Raw genomic sequence first — 26,864 nt, forward strand, 5'->3', positions numbered from 1 at the left:
ACTAAAATATTGCGATATATCATAGTATTGATATTTTGGTACACCCCGATTTTGTCACACTCCCACACTCCCCGTGTTTCCAGTCTTTATGCTAGGCTAAGCTTGCTGGCGGCTGACTGTAGCTTCATAGTAATTGTACAGACATGAGAGACAGGCAACAAAATCTGCCTTCCAGCACTTCCAAAGCTAGTCTGGCACTGTTTGGAGGTGGATTTGTAACCTATGGATAGAATTAGGCTAGGTGTTTCCAACCTTACTGCTAAAAAAGTTAAACAGCAGCTGGTTGTAACTCCATGTTTAGGGTGGTAACAGTAACTCTTGGCAAGAATGTGAATGCCAAACTTTTGCTTTACAAGTGCGGTTTGTAATATTTTATGTTTTAAGGGGCCACAATAGGGACATTCAGTTGGTTCAGTCTGGACCTCTAAGAAATGTATGATTTTTCCGTCATAAAAAATTGGCTACAAGTCTCCCTCTGCTATATCTGTGTCTTTTTTTTGTGTGTGTTAGTGGTATTGAGCCACTTCAGTTATTTTTTTTGAAATGGGCATGAGTTGGAGCTTTAAAACAAATTGGAATAAAGTATAAGTAGAGTAAGAGTAGAGTAGAGTAAGCAGAATAAGGTTTAAGTTTAAAGGGTATGTATCCTGTATATGTGTTGTTTTGTCAGGGAACCCTGTAGCTGAATGAATGGGCATGTTTACAGTGGAATCTAGCCATACCCCCAGAAAGTGGGGTTGACTCCCAGTGGCTGGGAATCAACTGAGAGGCCTTTGGATAGGAGAGAAAAATCGAGGTGGCTTCAACTGTATCTGCAACCTCAAGGAAACAAATATGTGCATTTACTGTAGGGATGAATCCTGAAAAAAATCACTTGTTCATCTTGATCCTGTGAGTTATTGATTTCTGTACATTCTTCCCCTTGCAGGATCCTCAATAGTGAGAAGATCCTGTCTTCAGCACACTGCAATGATCATGTTTATATTCTACATGCCTCTGCCGGCCTACTCGCCACCATAACAAAAATTCAGACTCTTCTGGCTCCACAGCCTGGAAGCACATTGAAGTACAGTATAACAGCAGCTCACATGAGAGATGAGTGTAACTGAGAGGAACGGAGCAGGGCTTGAGCCAGAGGCACATTGATTTGCCACCTCTGACTACCTTCTCTCTGTGACCGATAAATGCCATTCCTCAATTTGGTTTGCCGTGCAGTTGCGCTGGGTACTTGCAGGGAGAGGCCCGGCGAGGCATATCAATAAACAATAAAGCATGCAACCCCCCTTGGACGTTTTATTCCCGAGGTGTGGTCAGCGGGGGCGAGTTTCAGATGCACTCTGTTGTGAAATTTCATTTCACGCTTTGTGTTTATTGATTTCTATTGGTCTTTAGACAAAATCAGTCAAGATATTGTCAAAAGGCCAAGTCCCTTTTGCACTTACTGTCTTGAAAAGGATAGAATCGGAGTGTGTGCAGATATGTTGCATGACTGAGCAAGTGTTTGCACTTGTCTGTGTGAGTCTCTTTGTGGCACTTTTACTTTACCTTTACTTTTAGAGGCCTGAGTCTCGGCCTCCTTCGGCGTTCGGAAGCGCAGGGGTTCGCTCAGCGGGCTTGTACCAGACATGCTGATCGACTGGACATGCACTATGTAGTCTGTCTCTTCCTCCAAGTCCCATAATGCACAGGAGCGTGTGGTGGTGTTGACCTCCTGGATGAATCGAAGCATGCGCACGTCTTTCTTCTGTCAGGGTGTGACATGGGAAACGTCATGTGTTAATTATTTACATTACATATATTTTTATCTAATATTATTTGCAGAAGGACAGATGTTTTGTGGTCAACTAGCAGGCTCTACAAAACTGGTGACGACTCAATGGTGAGAATACAGAAGGCACCAACAACCATTGAGAGGATTCTTGGCATATATTCACACAAACATGATAATTTGGGAGGGACGACTGGGCATTTGGCTGCTCAAGAGGCCTTCTGTTGCAACTTTGAGGAAAAATGAGCTATTGATGGGTCCTTTTATAGCAAAGGGAGTCCTGGTTGAACTAATTAATGCATGTAAAGAGGTATTTTGTCACTGAGCTTAATGCTATTGTTGTACATGCTGTTGTTCATAAACACCTCCCTGTCCAAGCACTCTTCAGCATGTTATAAACTATGCTTAAATGGCCTCTATGTAACAATTTGTAGCAATTTACATGTTTAATCATTTATTAATCAGCTATATGTGAGCGGATTGTAAGGTAACATAAAAACACCATCCCAATCTCTTTTGGTTGCCTATAAAAGCCTGTGAACATTCTTGTGTACTTTAAACTCAGTGCCTGTATCTGCTCCGCTGACAGAAAGCAAAAGGAAACTAACATTAGTTTAACAAATGGAGTCAGAGAACGTAAACCTGCTCCCAGCACAACGCAGAAGTTCCACAGGGCCCCTTTAATTGCTTCCTTGCCTCGAGATAAATGCAAAGATTGACGAAGAGGTTGGAGCCAGAATCTTGTTAGCTTAGCACAAAGGGCTGAAAGCTATTTGTTTATCTTACCTGTGCACAGAACCAGGCTAATTTTCCCTTCTTTGGCTTTATGCGAGGTTGAACTAGCCTCATTTTGAGAGGGGCTCTAGAAGCAGTGTGTTCTAGACCTCACGTCACAATACAACTCGCCCACGCATGGCCAGTATAAAAGTGATCAATACATGTCCACAACTGGCATCAGTCTTTTTGTCCTTACCTCTTTGTGAGGAAAGTGAAAAAGCTTATTTCCTAAAATGTCAAACTATTTCTTTAAAAATATGATCTACTACTGTGCAAATACTGACAAAAGTACTGCAACAGACAGCAAGGAAAGATGAGGGAAATCAGTAAAATCAGTAAAAACAATAATTACAACAGGCAGATGTATGTTTCTTGTGCTACTTTAGTTTGGTTAAAAGAAATTATTGACATGTGTTGTTTGCACTTTCACAATGTCACAATTCTACAGCAGAATGAGTAGAAGCGACTTCCTCTGCACACACACCCTGGTGCCGCTGTGTGAAAGTGACCCACGCTGACCCTGCAGCTGTCCTCCACACTCATCTCACTCCCCTCTCCTGTGAACAAGCGCGTACGTGTGTTTGTGTCCGTAAAGCCATGCTTGTAAAGTGATGTGATTAACGTCCGTGTGTGTGAGTTTGTATGTTTATTTGAGCCTGACAGCAGCGCATAATATCACTTTTTTTTCCCCCCATTCCACAGAGCTGTCAGAGTCTGCTGTTGTCATGGAGAAGACAGACGGGTCTAACGGGATGCAGCACCCTCGGATAATTCCCATTATGCTCAACTGACTCTGAGCAGGGGAACAACAACAACAACAACATAAGCAAAATTGGACATGGCATCCACAACTAGTGATGAACCACAACCTAATTGAATTATTGTTTATGTCGATGTCTGTGTATACTTGCATATGCATCTACATTCGCCCGGTTGGTACATACACATTTACATATATATGCAATGGGAGATATGTCATTGTGTGTGTACTGCTCACCTGCTGTGTGATTGCAAAGCCAATGACGGGGTCTCCCTCGGGGATGTCCCATGTCACCACGGCAGAGTTTGCTTTCACCGCTTTGATGGTCACATTGACGGGAGGCGACAAGCTATCTGCAGACACAGAGAGAGAGAGAGAAACAAAAAGCTTGTTTTATCTTTTGCCAAATGAACCAAATGAGAAGATCAGCTCCTTTGTGTTTCTGCCGGAGCGCAGATACTGCCACCAGAATGGCAGGAAGCCAAGTTCAGCAGTGTGAGTAAATGGCTCCGCTGAATCCATTATGAAAGGTGGAAGCAGTGGTAGAGTACAGACACACAAAACAATTCCTCAGTGCTACAGTGGTTGTGCCCAAGGCTTAGCATGGAGTTGCAGGATCAGGTCTGTCTCGCCTTTCATGAAATTAAATCTTTAATAGTTTAAAAATAGTATTTGGAAGTCTAAAAGTAGGATAAGGCAATTCTTACAGTGTGGCTATATGTATCGGAATGTTGGTCTGTCAGCCCACCTGTCAGATCCAGACTGAAATATCTCAACGATTATTGGATGAATTTACTCTCCCCAGATGATGAATCCAACAGAGCTTGTTGCTCTCCTGACTTTTAAGGAGGGCTCCATCATGATGTCGACATTCGTGGTTTTGAGGGAAACATCTTGATGACAATTGGATGGATTGCTGTCAAATGCGGTGCAGATATTCTTGTACCCCTCAGGGTGAACTGTGATCACTTTGGAGATTGTCTGACAAAATCTGATACTTTGGTTTATGAAATCTGCCTCAGCTGTACTCAGTGTGTAGTGATAACCAACAAATATTTAGTTGATCTGACATGCTAACCTAAGCTGTTAAACACTGTTAACATTTCAGCTGTGTGATAACATGCTGACATTAGCATTTACGTCATTAAGCTCAATGTTGTGCCTAAGTTCTAGGAGCCATGGAATTTGGCTTTCAGTTGCTTTGTGAATTATGCATTGGAATTCAATAAAGTCTTATTGTTTTGACATTCAACACAACACCTCTCAGGCACCTTGCGCCGATGAAAAACAATGACATTTCATTGTACTGTACTCTGAATTCATCAGTTTCTCATTGATATTTGGTCTGTCTTTCTGTATGAACTCATCTAATAGCCCTGAATATTTCATAGACTCTAACTTAACTCAGCATTTCAAATCTTAGTTTTAATTTCATGTTGCGAGACCCCTGGTGGTATCCAAAGTAATATGGCTTCATCAGCTGATCATCGCCTCACTTTAATGGAAACTGGTGGGGCTGATTCATAGTTGAACAAAATGAAAGTCTTCAAACTGACGACGGGGAGTCCTCATTAAACACTACTGCTGACCCTCTCCTGGAAGTGCACTGACCTGTTTTAACATTTTGAAATATTTTGGGAAGTTCTGATTGAGAATGAAATGCAAGATCTGAAAATAAAGACTTGGTTTTATTGTATAATTATCACACAAGTTCGCATACACATGCAGCTAATTGTTACAGTTTTACATAATTGCGTTTGCAGATCAGATGATCCAAGTGCAGCAGAGGAAAACACCACAGTTTAAATCAAATGGATCTTTCTTCCATGCTGATGATCTCATCTTCTGCATGTTTTCTTTTCTTGTGAAAATCATTCAAAATGTAAACTGTGTCAGCCATGATGGACAAAGAAGTTCTGGCTGTCCTCTGTCAGCTTTGCAGTACAGGCTTAACAATATCTGAAACTCTATACTCGGCATCAAGCTAAAAACTGATCAGAATTTGATGTGAAGCTTATCTATTATGACTTCCAACGTGGACTTTTTTGTTTTCTTTAGATGCAATCAATGCCTGAGTGGCTTATGAAATGTTATACACTGTAAGTTATCAGAGGTCTTAACTGTTGAAAGGGACAATGTTGACATTTATATTGCACAAAGAAAAGAAGGGCAAGAAACACCAGCTGGCAGATTTTGTTAAAATATTAAACAACTGAATAACTCTAAGTCGGGCTGTCACAATATCAAACTTTCACTACTCCATTAGTGTGGCCAAAAGATTTTATAAGGACGAGATTATCACAATATCCATCAAAAATTTGAAAAATCTAGAAATGGAAATGTTTTAAGAAAGGATGCACTGTTCACATGATGTTATCACTTAGGTGATATCTGATATGAATAATTTGCACAATATCAATATTTGTTTTTTAAATATCACGGTTATCGTCAGTATTATTATTACCATTATTGTATTATCAGTATACTGGGACACTTTCATGTGTTTATCATGTAGGAAACACGAGGATTTTTTAAAAACACTGCTACAGTTTGCTTTTATTCAAATTAGGTTCATATACTGTCGGTGTGCTGAACCACAGAGGCCTGTATCCTGTATCACACTGAACCATGACAGACTGGTCACACCTTCATGCTGCAGCTAACACTGGCCTTTGGGATCGATTGATAGTTGTAACTTGGAGCAGAACTGAGAGAGATGAATAGGGACGAGGAGGTTCTGTCACTCTCAGTGATGCGACTCTTCTGTCTTTAATGGAATATAAATCTAATTCTGCCCACCAAATGCAGAAAATGAGTTGCTGAACAGGTCAATGCTCACTTGCCCTTCGATGGGTGCAAATCACACAGCTGGTTAATTACAGGATGATGGGCTTCTGGAGCACTTGTGTACACACTGACATAATGTACTCTCAAAACCAGCGCGCCGTATCCACGCAGGCCTCGGTGTTACGTTTCCACCCACCTGCCGCTGATGTTTTGATGAATGGCCTGACTAACAGGGGACGACAGGGTGGAGACCTGCTGCATCTCTTCATCAGCGGGTACTCGGGTGTTTGAAGTGGCTTTGCTTTTGTTTTACCGGCTGCTGTTTCCTGAGAAGCCTGAGGGACGGCGTCTTAGGTGGAGGGGGGTAATGGGACTGAAGTAGTCACAAATTAACCTCATTATTAGTCGGCTCTATTCTCCCATGTGTTGACACTGCTCTCAAACACACAGAGACAGTTAACATTTAGATGTAAATGGGAAGTGAACTCGGTGACTCTGACATCAGCCCATTGCTTTGTCTGCATGTGTTTATATGTTGTTTATATTTGCTAATATCTGTCTCTCTTCTCTTTCAGCACTGGTAAAAGAGCCAGAAGCTAAATAGCGAGCATAATAAAGAGGTACTCATTCCAGGGACTTACTATTACACTTCCATGAACTCGGGGGACATTGGATAAAAATAAATAAGTAAAAACAATGGTCAAATTCAGTGCAGCAGAGTGAGATGTCCTAAGTTTCATGTCGCTTTCACACCTGCAGTTTGATTCTGCTGGTCCAGACAAAAGGAAAGAAAAAATAACTATTTTGTCTCTTAGTTTCTGATTCCTGTTCATACTGATCTATGGTAAATGAACCAAGAGGAGTAATTATGAGGTCATACTGACAAGTTATTTTACTCAAGTGCAACTCTGAGGTACTTTGACTTATGTTGTGTGTTGATTATGTGCCACCCTTCACACTGTGTCTCAGAGGGAAAGCTCACACTTTTTATCATTATGTTAATTTGACAGCTTTATTTACTTTTCAGATCCTTATGTTCAGGGCGGCATAATTCCTTGCGACTTCATTTATAAAATTGTTGAGCTGCCTTTTTAATAGACTTTAAAAGGAGAGAATAAGAAGTTAGTAATTGAAAGAGGAGCTGATTTGACTTCTAACATAAAGAGGTGGCAATAGAAACAGTCTGGCATCACTCCGCTCAGTCTTCTCAACACCACAGTCTGATCTATAAGTCTGTACTTGTGAAGCTCTGTGCCACACACCTCATGTCTTTTAAATCCTAAATCCTATTGAAATCCTATAATTTGGCTATTGAATTAGCTTTTGAAGCCTTTAAATTTGTGATCTTGCTGAGAGCACTTTCTCTTTGCGCCTTAAAATGGAGCAGCCTCCTGCAAAGCCCTTTGAAATTGCAAATACTTTTCCCAGTGGATGATCTTAAAATATGATATTTCATCACTCTGTATAGTGCGTTGGAGTGTAGCACTTTTTTTTTGTTGTTTTCTTCTCCCTTTATTGTTTATATTGCTGACTGCCTGTTTGAATGTCTAAGTGAATTATCATCTCTCCTGGAATACAGAACTTGATCCCTCTGAGACGGCAAAATCAAATAAGCAGGAGGTTGTGACGAGCTAGGGATCGGAGCTTAAAGGAACGACACGCCCTTTTCATTTCTCCCTCTGCTAAACAAAAGCTGGACCCTCTCTCTGAGTGTCCTCACGTCCCGCAGCTTCCAGTCACTTTTTATCTGTCTTCGTTCATCTCCTCTCCCCCTGTACAACTGCACAGCGCCGAGGGACGACATGAGCGGACGCTGGCCACGACCGTGGGCCTGAAATATCCACATGACATGAGAGTCAGCTCTAATGAAACACCAGACAGATGTCTTCGTAAACTCTCTCCCATTGCAGTGGCACACAGTTGGCCTCACCCGGAGAGATAGGGGTGACTTTGAGGAGACGCTGACGGATGTCCCAAGTGTGTGTGTGTGTGTGTGTGTGTGTGTGTGTCTTTGTTGGCCCAGTGATGATCAGACTGACAGCTAGTTTTCCGTCCCATGCTGAGAGGTGCAAAGGGTGACAGCTCCTTAATATCCATGTTCATTAGAGAACTCATTGGGAGGGAGAAAGCGTGTGTGTGTGTGTGTGTGTGTGTGTGTGTGTGTGAAACTACATAAGGTCAAGGACAGGAAGCCAAGATTCTGCTTCAGAACATGGACATGTTGCGAACACACACACACACATGCACGCACACACATAGACACATGCAATGAGGAGTCTTGTGCCATAAAGCCTGTCATTATTAAATGAACGTCCTCCTCATCTCTCCGTCGACCTCAGAAAGACAGGATCACTCCCACCACACCTCCCCCAGGCCTGCTGTCATCCCTCCTTTTCCTCTGCATCTCTTTTCAGTTTGTTCTGCGTGCACACACACTCCCCATAGCTGGGCAAAGAGCACTTCACTGCTTTCAAGGCAGTGAATTTTCTGAGTGGAATTATAGACGGGGAACCACTTCAGGTAACATGAGATGTTGAATATGAGTTGTAAATGCAAATGTATCCTGATAATGACCATACGTTAATTCCAGGTCTAAGTGGGGTCGAGGCAGTTACAGCTTCACCCACCAGAGGGCCCCAGGGAGCGATTGAGCTGTGGGTCCCCATCTCTTTGCACTGTGATCATCAGGTAAAGAGCACACAGTAAGGCTACACACGGCAGCTTTGAAAAACAACTTGTACTCCTGAGTGCATCTGCTAGATTGTGGTAGTTTAAACAAACATAAATCATTTTAGGCTTATGCACCACGTAAGCAAAATTAGAGCTGAAACAATGAAGGTATCAAAGATACCTTTTTGATACAGGGCCATTTTTACACAATTGGGCCTGAAGGTGAGATGAATAAGCAGAGCTCACTTTAAGGTCTCCAATGTTTAGTTCATACTGTGCATTAGTGGTGCAGAATTTGCTAACAGTGTGGGATGTGAGGGTTTTTTTTTTTTGCTGAAAATGTTGATTGCACATTGTAATGGCTATAGAATAATGACACTATCAGCAAGTGATTTCCTGTGAACTTTGCTACAATGCTAGTTTGCCATCAGGCACAAAATCTCCCAGGAAAATGAAAGCTGACTGATCCAGTCAGGCTGGCAGTCTGCATTCATTTCTATCTGAATTCATGCCTTTTTATAGATTTAATGAATAAACTGTAACGGCCCACAGCAGAGAGCAAACATCCACCAAAGCCCAACAGTCCCCCTTAATTGAATCAAGCCTAATCCAATATCAAACTCAATAGCCCAACATTACTCTAAATTTAACACCACCAATAACTGCTTCACCATGATCTTAGCATGTCAAATCTATGATCTGCATCAAATTGTGTCCACTCATTATATTGGCTGAGAGCCCCCACCCCCCCCGTGTAATCCTGTTGACACACCGACCGACCAATAATCCAGGAAAACAGAACTGATGCAGTTGGCTTTATAACAGCAGGGGCAACATTAATACTATGTGAAAAATCAAATTCGCTCTGGTTCTTGGAACCCTTGTGCCATCTAGCAAACCAGTCTGTGTTTCCACCAGCTTTTTATAGAACCGTTGAACCCTCAACTGGTTCCTCCACCTGGGATACTTGTGAGTGAGTTGGTAAGCCTGTGAAGTAATATGAAAACTAAGCTCCTGTAAGCTACATCTTATTCCTCTGTTTTCTGGTACTAGCTGTGGACACAGGCCCTGGGTGTTTGTTACCTCCTGTTCCTGTTCTTTGAGTGCCTTTGGACGCTTTGCTCCTGCTAATTAATGTTTAGCAGCTTTAGCACATTTCACGGCTAATAGAAAGCCCACAGTCACTTTGTATGGAAGGTGTGGCGTGATAACCAGCAGGTGGGCTGAATATCAAAGTGGTGTGCGTTTGAAGGAACACTTAAAAATTTGTGCTAAAGCCACAACAGCAAGAAATTGAGGGGCCACGCGGGGGATAGCGGCTACAAATGTGCACATGTTGATTAGCGCGACGGTCTCTCGGGCGCAATAATAACTGTCCGGCACTTGTTTTTCCCCTGCCAACATTGTCATTGTCATGGAGCCTCGCAGCCATGTAATCTGCGGTTACGACTGGCTGTCTGGGGTTAGCATACACACAAGCCGAAAGGGACGTTAGCGCCCCCCCCCATTCATAGTTAATGTACCGTAGTAGAGCCATTAGGACTTTGTGCTGATCTGGAGATCGCCCTTACATGTGTCAGGCAGGACCTCTGCACGTGGTGCACATGTACATATAGCTGCACACACAAACATGAGGCAGTAATGTGCCTCATTTATAGGCCAGAGCATCTGGGGAATCATTTAGAAAACACAGCGAAACGTATGTGCTCACATGGGAGTTGCACTGTAACACTGCCTGCTGTTCACAACCACAAAACGGAGCTCCCCTACGGAGATCTGCTTTCCTTTATCTTTGCTCCGCCATTTGTTTCATACGGCTCCAAGAACTTTTGGATCCGCTACCTCTTCTTTGTCAGAGGAAATCCACCTCATGGATTTCCTCTTCCATTCACTTTCTGTCTTTGTGACTGTAACGGACACTCGGTGCTAAACCTCCCCCTCACACACACACACACACACACACACACACACACACACACACACACACACACACACACACGCCGTCTATCTGTTTTTGTTTCTCTTTTCTTCTCATCCGCTGTCTCACTGACGCGTCTCGCCATATATTTCTCTATAGCTTCTACACACTGGGGCTTGTTTGGCAGCTCCTCCACAGCCTGGTGTGTAAAGCGGTCTTGCCTGTAAGTGGCACTTCAATGGGAATCTGGGTGCAGGGAGGCGATGGTGGGTGAAAGGGGGAGACAGGAGCCTAGCTCTGACTCACCCATGTACTATTCTGCTATTGATAAGCCTCACGCCACTCACACTCACACTCACACTCTGGCTGCTGATCAGCTGCTTGAAACAGTTTTGAGCCTCCTGTTCTATAGGTTTTAATTTTCTAAATTCATTAAAGACGCCTTCTTGTCACAGAGCGCCTGTTTGCGTGTGTGGGAGGCGTGCGTGTTTTCTGCACGTTTTGCATGCCGAATGGAGCCCGTGTGCTCTCCGTGGGCCGCTCAGCTTCCATGCACAGCAGCGCAACACTGTCAAATAATCACACCTGAGGGTCTTTTTGTCCCATTGTAGAGAAATGAGTTATTTACTCCAAGGAAATGAATTTTCCAACCCCACTGGCAACGAGAACGCTGCGAAATCTTTTTCTCTTTCTTTCCATCATGCACGCACTCACACACACGCACACACAACACATTTCTCTAATTAAATGTCAAAAGGCACGGTATGAAAATCAATGCAGCATTGTGTGCACACAGAATGCAAGCCAGCTAATTCGAAAAGGCAAGGGAGGAACGCCATGAGGCTGATTATTTGACAAGCCCACTGCTAATGATATCTACTCTCACATCAGTTGCAGCCCTCTTCCCAAGCACACACACACACACACACACACACACACACACACACACACACACACACACACGGGCAGGGAAACAGCAGTAATATGGGATGAGGCTGACGATGCTAAAGGGGCTCACAGCTTGATTTAAGGTTATGAATATGATATTAGAACTTCCCTCTGTTGTCTGTCTTTCACTTCATACTGACTGCAGCGTCTCTCTGTGGAGGTCTCACAGTCCTGCTGAGGACTTGGGGACAGCTGGTAATGTGACGCCTACAGTAGCTGCCTGGGAGGATTGCTTTCACATGCAGGCAGGTGGAAGGGGGAGTGGGAGTAGGAGTGGGAGCGTGAGGAGGGACGGGACGTGAATAACACTCTCTCTGTGATTCCTCCATGTTTCACTGTCTTCTTTTGCCACCAGCACCATCTCCCTTTTGCCTACATTCCATTTGCTTTCTCTCTATCCATCCCTTGCTTCACCCCCCCCTTCTCCCTCCAGCAAGTAGTCCCCTGAGAGAAACACATGCTGTGTGACTGACTACTGGCCCCTGACTGAATACCAAGGTCCCACACCCGAGCACACTCCCAGCAAAGGTCAATCATGTGAAACTGACTGTTTCTGTCTTTGGAAAACAGGTGAACAAGCTCTCCTCTTGCACTGATAATGAACTGCTGCATTACAGTCAATATCATTTTAGAACGTATTGTTTTCAGTTTATTTTCCTTATGTTTTGCATTCAGCTGCGTTGAGAAAACGGAACTCTGTCTGAACAGAGCCAACTAGCCTTCCAAACTGGGAGCCTTTGCAGGACTGCATGGACTGTCCTGGGGTGAAAACTGTCCAGAAAGAGGTGGGGACGCTTTCATGTTGTAGGCAGCAACATGAAGATAGTTAACATGCCCAACACAAGGGCAGGGAAGAATATAGATGTGTTTTTACGTTTCATGAACCAAGTTGGCAGACAGTGAGCGATGGACTTCACAGGATGGTATTCACAACTTGGATTAACTTGATTAAAACCAGTGACCAGTGCTCTCTTATGGACTAAAGGAACGTACCTATACAAAGATCAGATACAAATTAGTGCTTCATGACTGCTCCATGTCACCACGTTTTTCCATCTCTTTTGCTGACCATGATTTCAAATTTGAATGAACAAGCTTAAACGGACTGCCACTGTCTTAACTAGTCTTAATTTCAGGTGGTAACTCATTACAGGACTGAGTGACTGTAATAATATTACTGCAGATCCTTAGAAACTTGTAAAATTACCTTGTCACTGTCAAGTAATATATTACTGTAATGTTTTACCCACAGAACTGACAATCATCTAATGGAACATCACCACATCTGTCTAACTGAAGAATACAGAAACATCCCTGAAAAGTAATGATACAAAATAAAGGAATTATGTATTTATTCACTGCCTTGTAGTATCAGTTTCACCAACTAAGACATCAATTAGATGAAATAATGTAAAAAACAGAATAAAAGTGACGGCAACTCTTCAACGCATTCCATCATTGCAATGTAAAATAGCCATAAAGGGGCAAAAGGCTGAACAGTTCTGGAGTTAAATGTTTAAAGGAAGGGTACAACTATGGCTAATAAAATCTATTCATTCTGTGTTAATTACAGAAGTTTACGCTGCGAGGAGTTATGAACTGCTGACTCTGGTCAAACTGTCAGGGGCATCTGTTTAGAGCACCTGCATGTTTTAATAAAAACATCAGTATTTGGACTGAAAGGTACAGTACATGACATCTGATAGCGATTCTGCATGTAAAAGATCCGATACGTGCACAAGGAGTTAGATTGGAGTGGATTAAGAACAGCTGAACTTTTAGAACTTGTTTTAAACATGCTTTTAATAGATGAGAAATCCCAGAAGAGACAAACAAGTCTTGAACACTGAATAACCCCACAAACTCCTTCACATACATGCCAATTTTTTTTTTTTTTCTCCAAATGGTAGCTCAGACCGTCCTCCACCTGCTCACATGACGTGACAGAGGTGGAACTGGACAGATGACAGACTGCGTCAGCGAGCCACCGCCACCACGTCAGTCTTTTGGCATCCCGTCTCTTTCTCCCACATGCCTGGTGTCCAGATGATTGCTCCAATCTGTCCTCTAAAGCCTGTTTCATTCTGTTTTCTACACAAAAAAAGACCAGCCTGCAATCACTTGTCGCTCCTGAGAACAGTTACATAAAAAAAAAACAACAATTTCTTAGTAAAACGATCAAAATGGTTTTCTTTCTGCTTGCAGTTCAGTGTTGCCACAAGTGTCAGAGGGCAGAGGTGACAGTTTTTAAGTATTTCACATTGTTGCTTGCTGTGTTTTGCTGCTCCTGAGTTGTATTGCATGCTTTTATTGTTGCAAACTGATTTGTGTCTCCCCCCTCCCATACACAAGATCTAAAAGCGTAAGCATCTATGAGCCCTCGCTATCAACCACAAGGCCATCGCTCTTATTCACTGGCGAGCTCTCAAAGTGGAACTTGAAGAGGCTTTTTGAAATGAAGAAGAGGCAGACAGGTGCCAGAGGAAAGAGCAGCAGCGGCGCCACAGCTGTTTATAACACCGAGCAGCAATGACGTTCACGTAAGACGACAGGTGACAATTAAAACGTGACAGGGTGCGATAGAGATCAAGAGAGATCATCTGGGCAGCGCTGACACAACAATGACAGCGCAGCGACAGAGACGACTGACTTCCCAAACATTATCTTTTACTCTTTTTTAAATGTAGTTATTTGTTTATTTTGAGCCTCAGCGCTGTGTTCCAGAAATACACCTGCTCTGTTGAGTCAGGCTTATAAATTAGCTTTAGCTTCACCTTTGTGTTTTAAGCTGGTTCTGTATTTATACACATATCTACATACACACAACAAAAATACCTATGTGCCAGCAGCCAAAAAACAAACAAAAATAGAATGCCAATATACATATCACTGTGTGAACTCGTATTACACAAAAGCTGAGAGCTGATACTCTTCCTCTGGCTTTTGAGTTTGGTTGAATAAAGAATATTCAAGGAGGATGTATCTGTGCCAGTGAAAATATTTGGAAAGATTTGGAAAAGTATCAAAATGTGTGTTTCTTTATGTTTTTCACCTTTTTAATGTTGTTTTAAAATGTATGAGCAGAAGTTCGGATCTGGCTTTTGTGATTTTTCTGGTGTCTCGGCATGTAACAATAATATAGAACTTAATTCATTAATTCATTGTACATTTAGAAACCTTTGCCCTCAGATTCTGTTGTACAGCAGCAATAAAGATCACCATCACTCATCACTTGCTTTGCTCATTAAAGGGGCACTACGTAGTTTTGGAGAAGAAATGCAGACTTTCCACAACTGAATAAACAAGCTGTTCTCAGAGGAAAATAAGGTCCCCAGGGGAATGGTGACCCGGTCTGCAAGCATAAACAAAGTACAACAACATTCTGTTGTCACTGAAGGTCAGTTTACTTATTTAGCGTCTTTAAGCATCAGTCAATAAAGATCTTTCTCTTATGATTATAACTGTTTCCCCAAAAACTACATAGTGCACCTTAAAAGAGCGGCAGAGATGCATTGGTGAATTTATGGGACGCAGCCTTCCTTGCAGTGTGTGTCTACTGCAGTGGCAGCTTGCCAAAGAGTATTTATGTCTTCTTGTAAATAATGTGTTAAAAATAGTGCTGTCAAATAAACAAATGCTGTAAAAGTAAAAAAAAATACTGTAATTCTGGTCTATCCTATGCAACACATTAGTGCTGAGTTGTAACCGTACTGTAATAGGCTCTTGCAACAGAAGTGCAGTCATGTTCTTTTAAAAAACGTGCAAACGAGATTACAAACTAATAATTACAAAGAGCTTAATGTGCTCACACAATTGACTAGAGGGAAAATAATGAACAGATAATCATGCACTCACACAATTATGCATCCCCAATGACTCACACCTCCTCTCAGCCTCTCTGCGCCCTGTTACAGAGCAATGACTCAGTCCTCCAATCAGGAGGCTGCCCCAGATACCCAGCAGGTCTAAAGGACGCACATTAGAATAAAATCAGGGCAGAAGTGTTGCGTTTAGATGACTGAAAACACTGCCGGTGATGACTGGATTGTTTCACGATGGGACCATGGAAACGAGCCCTCAGTGTCTGCTCGTGCTCTGACACCAGTGATGGAATGCGTTCGGTGCTGTTCACTCATTTTGTGCATGTAACAAACTGCCATCTGGAAACAATAACATCACAGACCTGAAGGCTGTTTTTATAAAATGCATAATGCAGTATGTCTACCGAGCTCTTCTTAAAGCACAAATAAGTAAATTATACGGAATGAAACCATGTTCATTTTGATTTTGCCTCTCTGATTTATCAGAGGTCGGTTCAGAAATATATCCACTGTGAGTCACTTTCTTGTCTGATGAGAATTTAATGATAGAGAGGAGAAGATGAGTAGCTTTTACAAACTTTGGCTCTCACAACTGAGGCCTGGAACCTGGAATCTCTATGGATGGTATTATTAACACTTGACACATAATACACCGTCCTCAGCCTGGAGCTTTAGCATCACTTGCATCACTGTTCAATATGCTTATTGATTCATTGATGTTTTCCTTTTATTTCCTTTCTTAAAACTCAGAACTGTTGGGGACCGGAGAAAATTGCTTGCAGGGATTTATGGCCTTATTTAATTGAATGTGTGAGAGAGTCGATTTACATTTTAAATGGAAACATTACCTTTCCTTTCCCAGGATCAACCGACTGTTTATGAGTCTCTATAAACACAGACGCTGTAAAGACGTCAGCCCAGTGTACATTTTATGTTGCCTTGGTGCGCACCCACTCACTTCTACAAGTCCACCTCTCCGCCTCGACATCAAATTGGCCTGGTTTTCTTGGCGCAGGTGTCTGACTAAGTGCTAAAATAAACACAAAAACTTAAATCGAGATGAACTGTGAATCTAAAAGCGATGCAGTTAAACACAATCTTTCTTAACTGATTGTATCTTCTAAACATTTGAACTCGGTAAGGTTCCTAATCTTTCTTTTCTGGAACTTTAATGCAGCAGTTGACAATCTCCCCTTAAAGTCCATTGAGTAGCTGTTCTGGAGCTTTTGATCATTTCACATGGTCTTTATCAGCAGATGATGGGAAACTTGGTTGTCATGAACTTTTTTTTTTTACATTTCTTATTCAGATACAAGATTCAAGAGATAAAGAGAAATGAAAAGCAAGATGTGACAAAGGTCGCTGGCCAGGCATCTGAGGCCAATCAGCAGTATTTGTTCCATGGTTTTACTAACTGTTCCACCCACAACACTCTGACTGTTTACAAGCAATAGTCTATCAACACTCAATAGTCTGAATCAGCAAACCCTAACCCTAACTGTACATATCTCTCTCTCAAAATTAATTCTGACGATTGGGTCACGATTAAGATAAATTGACATCGGAATAGTTACTAAATGGACTGTTTGGTATCATTACTATGACCTGATGTAATAGCTAGAATAGGGTGTTACCAATAAAAGAAAAACAGTTAAAATTGAAAAACATTTAGACAGCCTTGCTTTATTTTAATAAATGATCGACATTTTTCTCTTCACCTCTCCAACACAGTGGAGCTGCTACAATGAAGTGCCGGTGCTCACTATGAATATGCCACTACCTGCCAGTTGAAACGCTGTGTCTGAACATCGCTTTGTAACACAGCCTCTTTACGTTGTGAGAGCAGAATTGTTTACTGTAGAAGAAAGAGAGCACACAGCACAGAGTGTGTGCAAGTCACTTGCGCGTGTCTGTAAACTGTACACGGGTAAGTGTGTGAGTGTGTGTGTGTGAGTGTGCAGCGCAGCAATCCCTCGTCAGTGGAAAGGCCGAGGAGTGGGAGGATGCCGAGCAAACCAGAGGTGCATTATGAGAGCAGGAGTGTGTGGTGCGGGTGTAGTATTGACTCTAAAAGGCATGCTTAATAGATGCACACGTGCAGTATATATTGGACATCAGCGTGCGCGCGCACACACACACACACACACACACACACACACACACACACACACACACACACACACACACACACACACACACACACACACACACACACACACACAGTACATCCAGTGGCCTTTCCATGGATGCATGTGAGAGGACCACCACTGTCCTTCCTCTGCAGTCCAGTCATGTGCTCCCAGCAGCCAGCGGCAGTTCATTACAGTCACATTATAAACACTTATGGACAAAAACATCTGGTAGTGATAAAAAGATAACAAATTTCCATTTTTTTTTTTTTTAAATCTGATTTTCAATACTGACAGACTGTGTTAGTAACAGTCTTGGGGAGTAGCTGGATACATGTAATGGGATCACATAATGAGGATACAAAAATAGGGAACTGTATTCTGTTGATGTTACAGAAAAAGGATGTAACTTGATTACAGATTACATTTAGTGAAAACACTTCCCAGTGAGTCCCAGTGCAACATCACTCTGGTCTCGGGCGAAATATTAAGATTAAATAAAATCACCTCCTGATTTTTCCTCTTGTTTTTATATGTCTATGTTTGGTGTCGAGGTAATCCAAAAGTAAAGGAAAGCAATCAAGTTACATGACTTTAATATTGTGACACTTATTATGTTAAAGACTACATTTTTAACAGGTAATAGGTAGCTATATGGGAGTGAGGTGACAACCCTGGGACATGGCTCAGGTCAGCATCGAGCTTCAGGCTGTGCGTGTATATGCACCTGTCTGTGGAGCAGTTTATAGTACCTGCCTGAAATTGAGATTCAAAGGTCAGCTAGGCTCACATCACACCATTACTCTCTCTCTCTATCTCTCTCTCTCTCTCTCTCTCTCTCTCTCTCTCTCACACACACACACACACACACACACACACACACACACACACACACACTGCTTTGCTTGACAATAACATGTTTTGTTAAAAGGTCAGTTTAGCCCCACTAATCTCGATCACTGCACACTGCAACTGCCTCGCAGGTGAACAGTCCCAACCACCGTTTGCCACCCAGTGTTGACAACACAGAGATGCTTCCAGCAGCATGGAAACACAGCCAGCCTCTCCACAAACACCACAGACTACGCAACGTCTCCCAACAACACCGGTTAATGTTACCCCCCCCCTAAAAAACAGCAGGTTCTCCCGCAGACACATGCCTCTGCAATCCCTCCACGGTTCGTTTAAATTAGTCGAGAGGATGCGAGTCTGTGAGCCGCTGCAAGCTTCAGATCCCATTAAAAAAAAACATCCACTCTGATTCCACACGAACATAAACTTACCCGCTGTGACTCTAGAGACGCAGAGACCGCCGAGGACGAGCAGCACGAACCTCTCCATCTTTCTAACGCTCGCCCGGTCCCATTGACTCTGACCGGCGGGCTGCTGCGCCTCGTTGAGCCGCTCGGCATTCACGTCAGTTCATGCGTATCTGTCTGGACTGGAGGTAACGGAAGAACGACGCTCTGTCGGCGGCTGCTCAGCACCTCGGACAGCGCTGCTCAGCGACACCTCCGCTCACACAACAGCCCCGACTGACCGCGAGCCGCCGGCGACCAGCGAGCAGCCGCCGCCGGCCACAGAGCATGATCGTCGACCGGAGCTCGAGTCCGGAGCTTGTTTGGTTTGTCTCCGTCGGTCCCTCCAACTGTGCCTGACAAACCCTCCCCGATCTGCTGCTCGCTGGTGTGATGCTGGAGGTGGTGCTCAGCTTCAGCACCGCTCGGCTGCTGCTGCTGCTGCTGCTGCTGCAGAGTGAAACGTGCTGGCTTTGTATATGAGCGCCTGGATGTGAGTCCCTGCCTGCCACACTGACTGACTCCTGGAGGCTTTTACAGTGAGGGAGCAGGGCGGCAAGGCGTGCAAGACAACCTGGCGCGATAACCCGTAAAATATAAGTCAATAAATATCCAATACAAATATTCCAAAATGATTTTGTTATTCTGTACCCACAGGCCTGATTCCACTGTTCTCTCTCTTCTACCATCTCAGTCCCATATTTCACATGAAAAACACGATCAAAACAATAGCAGCTGAAATTATTTAGCATGCAAAGTTCTTTCACCAGATCAAATTTGTCACACACACACACACACACACACACAAAAAGAAAAATCCAAGCACGTCTCTCTCTCTCTCTCTCTCTCTCTCTCTCTCTCTCTCTCTCTCTCTCTCTCATCCCCCTGCTTCACTTGCCCACTTGGTGAGAAGTACTCTGGATTCTCGCTGCCCACTCCTCGATTAAATATGCATACACCGGCCCACGCAAACAGTCGCCCGTTCAAAGATGAAGTCTCAGCTTTTGGAAAAAAAAAAAAAAAAAAAAAAAAAAAAAAAAAGCCCAAAACAAGCAAACAAAAAAACATCAAACACGTGCCTCTTGACTCCAGCTCTGAGTTGACCCCGGCTCCTCGCCACACTGTTTCAGAGGCGTTGCGCGCACGATGAAGCGGCCGCAAAAGTAGATAAAGTCTGGGTACAGTACCTGACGGTGTCCCCGCAGCGCGCTCTGGACTTGGAAGCTTTCCGGGATGTGTGCGTGTGTGTGTGTGTGTGTCCGTGTGCGTCGAGGGGAGTAGAAGTTCAGGAGACCCGGTACCGTCCCCTAGCTGTGTCCCCATGAAGTGTTTTCCTCACCCTGCCGTGCACCTCGATTCCCAGCCTGCTGCCTCTGAAGTGCTGCAGATGTGCTGCTGGTGGTGCTGGAGGTGGTGGAGGGGTTATTGTGCTGTTTTGTATGCATTCTGCGCTCTCCTGTACGATTACTCCTCTCCCCTCCGTGTGTTTGTGCAAGTGAGAGAGAGGGAAGTTTGTGCAGCCATTATCAAACACCTCTATCCCCACCATCCTTTAGCAGCAGAGGTGGAGGAAGTATTCACACCCTTTACTTGAGCTAATGTAGTAATAAAGCAAAAGCACCTTTTTACAGGTGAAAACAATTTGTGCATTTAAAGAATGTTAAAGTAGAGCTAACTGTTGCATACAGTTATATCCAGGATAAGCCGATTTTAGTCACTTTAGAACACTAACCTCATAGTATTAACCATTTATTGCAAAGTTACAGTTATACAGATGTGCTGATGGCTCCACTCTAAGGATGCTCCCTGAACTGACCCAGCAGCATGCCAAGCCAAAACAGGGAGTGCAATGCAGAAGACCCCCCCAGGGTGTACAAGAGGGAGCTCTGAGCAAGACCATAAATGCAAGCGTAATGTTTTAACCTTGAGTCCTGATGGGACTGCGGACTAGACAAGGTGGAGGCTGTGGTGCTGGCGGCGAGCTGGCCAGCAGCAGCAGTGTGTGGCAGCATTTGCACTGGAAGGGTGTAAATGAGAAGTATTTTAAACGGACCGCCTTGTGGTGAGACTAGCTGTAGTTGGTGTGTGACTGATTGGTAGCAATGATCTGACTGGTGGCTATGTGACATTTTTGATTAAAGGAGCAGTATTTAATTTTTCATCAGAAGAGAATGATCTAAATTGACTGATTTTTTTATGCTTAAACAGGGTAAAAAAAACAAACTATTTTTCATGATTGGATAAACAGAACAACAGCCCTTAAAGGAGAACACGGTTTTATATTGTTTCACTTTATACTGTGTTACTATGTTTATGTTTCGTACTCATCCATCTTGTTGTCTTTTCATTTTATTTTGAGAAGATTTCACCAATGACAAATGCTGGGATTAACTCATGTCCCGCCTCTCACTCACTCTCCTATTTTCTCTTTTTTGCTTCCTCCGCCAAGTGTCCTCTTTGACTTCTTTGCCTCCGTCATGACGTAGAGGCTCCTGAGCCCAGTTCTGTATGTGATTTTCTTACCATCTATAAGTGCTTTTAATTAATTCAAAATCATTCTTTCTTTCTACTGTTCTTAATCTATTTATCTGCTATTATCTATTATCTATTAGCTATATTGTCTTCCTGGTGTTCCTGCTTTTGCTTGTTCCTCAAAGCAATTGGTAAACTGTTATGTTATATTATTATATAAGTTTATTATCATCATTATCATTATTGTTAGGCTGATGAGGTATGTGGTGTGTTGCTTTCTACACACTCACACAGAAAGGTGTGGGCAGGTTACCTGGGCCTGAGACACACCTGTGAGGGCAGCTGAAGCCGACAGGTAAGCCTGGTTCAATGTGTGAAAAGACAGAAGAAATGGAAACTCTAAAAGCAAACAGACACACAGCACTCACCAATTACCTAGTTAAATGGTTGATCTTGGCTCCCAACAAAAACAGTTTTTTTTGCAAGATCAAAAAGGTTGTAGTGCTGACCATTAAAAATGCTTGAGCACCTTTTACATGTGCTAGCTACAACCAGAAGAGCCAGGTGTTTTCTGCCACATCCAGCCACATGGCCTATCCAGATGGTTCTATGCTTCCTTAAGTCATTTTTGGCCTCAGATATGGCATCAAGCACTGTTAAAGTGTTTACAGTGGCCATTTCTGGCAGGCAGGAAACTGTGAGCTCCATACATGGGATCGTCCCCTGGTACTTAAGCTGTAATTTAAGAGACTCATTTAACCCAGAGGAAGAAGACCTGCAGACACTGTGTCCACTACACACCTTACACACTCACACTACACACTGACACACTCACACTCACAGCTGTTCTGATTGCTGTGGTTGGAATAAATTGTGGCATCCTGTATCCAAACAACATCTGTTGACACCATTTCCCAAACTTACAGCAAACAGATTGTTCATTTGGTAGCACACTTCACTCGAGGTACTGTATGGCTACCTCCTAGGCTGCTTTAAGGGGAGAACCACCGGCAGAGATCTGTGCGGTAGCATCCAGGAGTGCTCCATGTGAATTTTCTCAGTTCTACAGGTTCAGTGTGGCAACCATGGCACCACTGGGCCCTGCTGCCCTCTCAGCTGCAGGAGGTGGAAAGAATGGTGTGCTGTCAATTCCAATATGAAGACTGCAGTGACGGTCGGAGTGAGGTTGTTATAGATTGTATGTTATGACTATGAGACCAAACGATGACCGTGATCATCTCTTGTCCTTTGGAACAGGTTGATGAGTTCCAGGCAAGAGGAAGATGCATATTCACCCAGATTCTCTTATAAATGTCTAATCAAGCCTCCTAAGGTCAGCCGCATGACTTTGTTGATATTAGGTCTTGAGGATGGTGGCAAGATGGCATTCAATATGAAGACCATTGTTACTGGTGCTTCACTGACTCAGTGAGCTCAATAAACAGTTAGTATCCTTCAGGGCACAGCCATATCCTAGTTAAATGTTTGAAAGGAAAGAAGAATTGGAAACTTTTAACGTAAACAGACACACAACACCTACTTATTCACTAGTTACATGGATTGTCGATCTTGGCTCTCAACAGGAAAACCAGTATTTTGCAGGATCAATACGACCTTAAGAGATCTGATGGATTTTGGATATGGATATTTTCTACTCATGGGTAGAATGCAGAGCTGCATTTGGCCAAAACACATATGTAAATATCTGAGTACAGCTCTGCTTACAATTTATGCAAAGAGTATACAGGCATTCACCCTGTATTCATGTGTGCCCACTGACTAACTGGAAACACTGGAAAAAAAATTGCTGGCTAGGCAGGTTGGTGTATCCACACACACACACACACACACACACACACACACACACACACACACACACACACACACACACACACACACGATGCTCGTCCTGCGAAATCCAAATCCACCCTCACTGCACGGTCAAGCTGGACCCTATAGCCACTTCACACGCGCTTCTGTTTCACTGGAGAAATGGAAAATGGCTGAGGACACAGGACAGTGAACGGCTCACAGGAATGCATTTAGCCGGTAGATACACTGCAGTAGCACCAATTTATTGATTTATTATTAACATACTGCAGTAACTAAAATGAATGCTACCACCAGCCTTGTTATAAAGTAATGTCAACCCGTGAAGACTCTCATGTGTCAGCTGGTGAGTGCTGGTGTTGGTGCTCTACTAACTGTGTGGGGAGTTTTTGCTCACATAACAGTTTGGGGGCCAGTTGTTTACCTTTTCTTTTGTAAAAACCTGTGAAAATAGATTTTGTGACTGTTGCCCTGTATTTAACTTGCATGTAGCCAGTGCTGGATTAAGTCAGACGCCTGTGAGCATCAAGACAGTGTTTCCAATTCAAAAATGTCTACGAAGAACAGAAGCACACATAGCTGAGAATTTGTCTGTCTCATGACATATCAATGCCCAGGCAGCATGAAAACAGCCCGCTGAATTGTCAACAGTTTTTCAATAGTGTAGTTCTCTCAGCGATCTCTCAAATTACTGGGCTGACAGAATGATAATCGTCTTTAAATTCAGCACTCAGCAAACACATAAAGGACTCAGCCCAAGTGAGTAATTTGCCTCTGGAAGTTGGCCTCACCGATATTTAACAGTCTTCAACATTAAACTCAGATCAAACAGAATATCAGCAATTAATCTGATGTGTTTATGGATGTTTACTTCATGTATCATTTTGTGAGCTTCAGTACAGTGCAGGAAGATGGTGTTTATCTCAGGGAGTGTGTGGTTGGGAGTGTCTTTTATTTTCATAAATAAGATAACAACAGTTTTTGGTTATTTGAATAGGGAAAAGGATCTGTCTAGTCCATGTAATCATGTTTTTTTGCCAGTGGAAAAAGGGATGGGATGCTGGGCATCAAGTGGAATATTGCAGTCTAAGCTTGTAGAAGCAAAGTCCTGGTCGTGCCACTCTTCAGCGATCTTAGTAACGACCTTGGGCACTTATTCTGGGCAAACCAGCACAGAAATAATTTTCTGTCTGAAATCATTTTGTGCCACCATGGCAACATCACGAGGTGGTTGTTCAAATGTCAACAAATAATCTCAATCATACATTTAGAATAGTGCATACGTTCACTTTTTACTTAATATGGATATAACACGGAAAATAAAAATCCCATGTATACTGCAGTCAGGAGGCACAGATTGTTTTTTTTTTTGGTTTTTCTTAGACAATTCAGACGTTTTGCATTCCGCATTTAATTTTAAATTGCTGAGGCATGAAGCTCAGCCATTATCACTTTTAGTCACTTTTAGCTCTACAGCCACAGAGGATGATACAACTCAAAACACCAAAACAGTTGCAAAAATCAACAACCTGAAGCAGCATTTTCTTTCTTTAACACAGATTGTAACAGCAACGTGACCGTGACATGAAAAATCCCCCCCAAAATCTTTCCAAATGAGTTTGGATTATGAGCTCTGGCAGGTCGCTCAGAGGTGAGGACCAGGACCAAGAGGGGATTTTTCAGAGATCTGTGTGTGGTGGAAGCAGGGATGGATGGTGAGGGAAGAAAGGGAACACAGTCTTTGTTCCTGTTTCAACTTGATAGGATTGGGACTCTTGCTTAGGGAGAAGACACACAACAAAACACGGCGCTGTGACGGCAGGCGAAGGTGTGATTAAACCTTCAAGAGGAAGAGAAGAATTATAGTTCACAAATAAGTTCAAAAAACGCATTTGCTTTCCCTCCCTCTCTTCAGTCTTAGCTTGAACATTTTGATTGGCACCCACTGTTGACACGTTGGATGATTGAGTTCCTGCTCATAATCCCATCACAGCGCTGCGGATTCAGACTTCATTTGTTGCTTTATGTGAAAACAGGGTAAATCTGAACTGGCAGCGGCTCACTGACTCAAAGCTTCTTATGGCAGAAAATGGAAGATGAAGCTTTTCCACTGACCGAAGATTATGCTTAATTAATTATTAAGAGCTTGCGAGCTTCTGGAGGAAAACACAGGGAGAGTACAGTCGGTTCTGTAAACTTTCGGGGTTAAAAACTGGATTTACCTTCTCTCTCGCCTTTCGCAAGGACTCACAGAGGTGCTGAGATCCAAAGTAATGTGCTAAAACTACAAATTTGACTGCTGAATGGAGGAAAAATACCATATAGTAACATTCATTTACTTCATGAATTTAAAGACAGCAGATGGATCTATAAACTATTCTATACAGTCAGTGTTATGTGTGTGATTGCTCAGTTCTACATACACTTCACTCCCTGAACTGTAATTGTCCAATCCAACAAATAGCGGCTGACTCAGGTTGTCTATAGGGAAGTGGTAAAAAAAAAAAAAAAAAAAAAAAAAGGGCACTAGCAGCCGCTGTGTGAACAGCTGAACAGGGGTGAAGGTTAGGAATTACAGGCTGGTTAATGACATTCAGTCTCTCTCCCCCTTGACCACAAGATCTCTCCAGCTATTGTTTAGGTTTAGTCTTTGTTCGATGCAGTCTTTCCTCCTGCGTCATCTATTCATTGCCCGGCTTGTCTTCAGTTTTGGTTTCCTAATCTTTTTTTTTAACAGTTTTTTTGATGCTAATCTTTAATAGTTTGCCCATTTGAGACTGTGAGATTTAGTGAATGTCTACGGGTCGGGGCTGTTCGGGCTGAACATCCAAATAACAGCCGCCATAAAACAAACCATGAATGAGACAACCATTGGATTTAGCACTACAGTCAGCACTTCCCCCTTTAACTAACGCGACGAGAGGAAGATAAAACCACAGTGGAGGCTGTTTGTGTTGAAATGAGTGTCACAGGCGCCGGCTCTCAGGTTAGCCTGAGCTGAATGATTTGATTTGGTGGAATAGTTACAGCGGAGAGGGAGCATTTCTTTTACTCGGCAGAGAAGTCAATTTAATTGGCCACGTTTTGCATCATAGAGCACAATTGCATTGCTGCTTCATGAGAGGCGGTTGCAGGCCTCATTGGAATAAAGCTCTCTGACTCTTGCTGCGGCACCTATTCATCAAGACTGCTGTCTTTACATTACTGGGGAGGAGTTAATGTTTACTTTGGGAAGTGAGGGAAATGACCTGCCTGCTGTGTATCAGAGAGAAAAATAGTAAACCATTACTTGTAATGTGCTGTCTGGAAAGGTAGACAAGCTCTGGACTTTTTATTGATTTTAACTGCACCAAAATCCGAGATTATTTCATTCACCGTTTATTTTATTTTTTTGTTGGCATCTGTGAGTAGGACTTTGTAGTCTCCTACAGAGATGTTCCAGAATCATCATTAGAGGAGCAGGGGAAGAAAAACAAAAAAACAGAACAGATTGGGTAACTCTCTGTAGGCGTGCAAGCACCGATCTCTCTGATTCATAGCCCAATAAGTAAACCTCTCACTTTCTGGGCTACAGTGTTCTGCTTACATGCAGCACTGCAAGATGATCAAACATCCAAACTGAAATCGGCATTTGCAAATTCCCCCCTCGTGTTAATCAAAGCACCATAGAAATCCACCACTTCTAA

General features: G+C 42.9%; 1 protein-coding gene across 3 annotated transcripts in view; it reads right to left on the reverse strand.

Moving 5' to 3' along the window:
- Positions 1-19,708, reverse strand: part of fndc5a (fibronectin type III domain containing 5a) — a 29,104-nt gene extending 9,396 nt beyond the window's left edge. For all 3 annotated transcript variants that reach the window (XR_005070311.1, XR_005070312.1, XM_037072013.1), the window contains exons 1-3: positions 18,862-19,708; positions 3,543-3,658; positions 1,546-1,744 (exon numbers count right to left, since the gene is read on the reverse strand). Coding sequence is in view for 1 of the 3 variants with exons in the window: in XM_037072013.1 (XP_036927908.1) it covers positions 1,546-1,744; positions 3,543-3,658; positions 18,862-18,919 (373 nt within the window). In the remaining 2 variants the exon portion in view is untranslated. The remainder of the gene's footprint in view (positions 1-1,545; positions 1,745-3,542; positions 3,659-18,861) is intronic.
- Positions 19,709-26,864: the final 7,156 nt, after the last annotated feature.

Source organism: Acanthopagrus latus, chromosome 16, assembly GCF_904848185.1.
Source record: "Acanthopagrus latus isolate v.2019 chromosome 16, fAcaLat1.1, whole genome shotgun sequence".
NCBI classification, from domain to species: Eukaryota; Metazoa; Chordata; class Actinopteri; order Spariformes; family Sparidae; genus Acanthopagrus; species Acanthopagrus latus.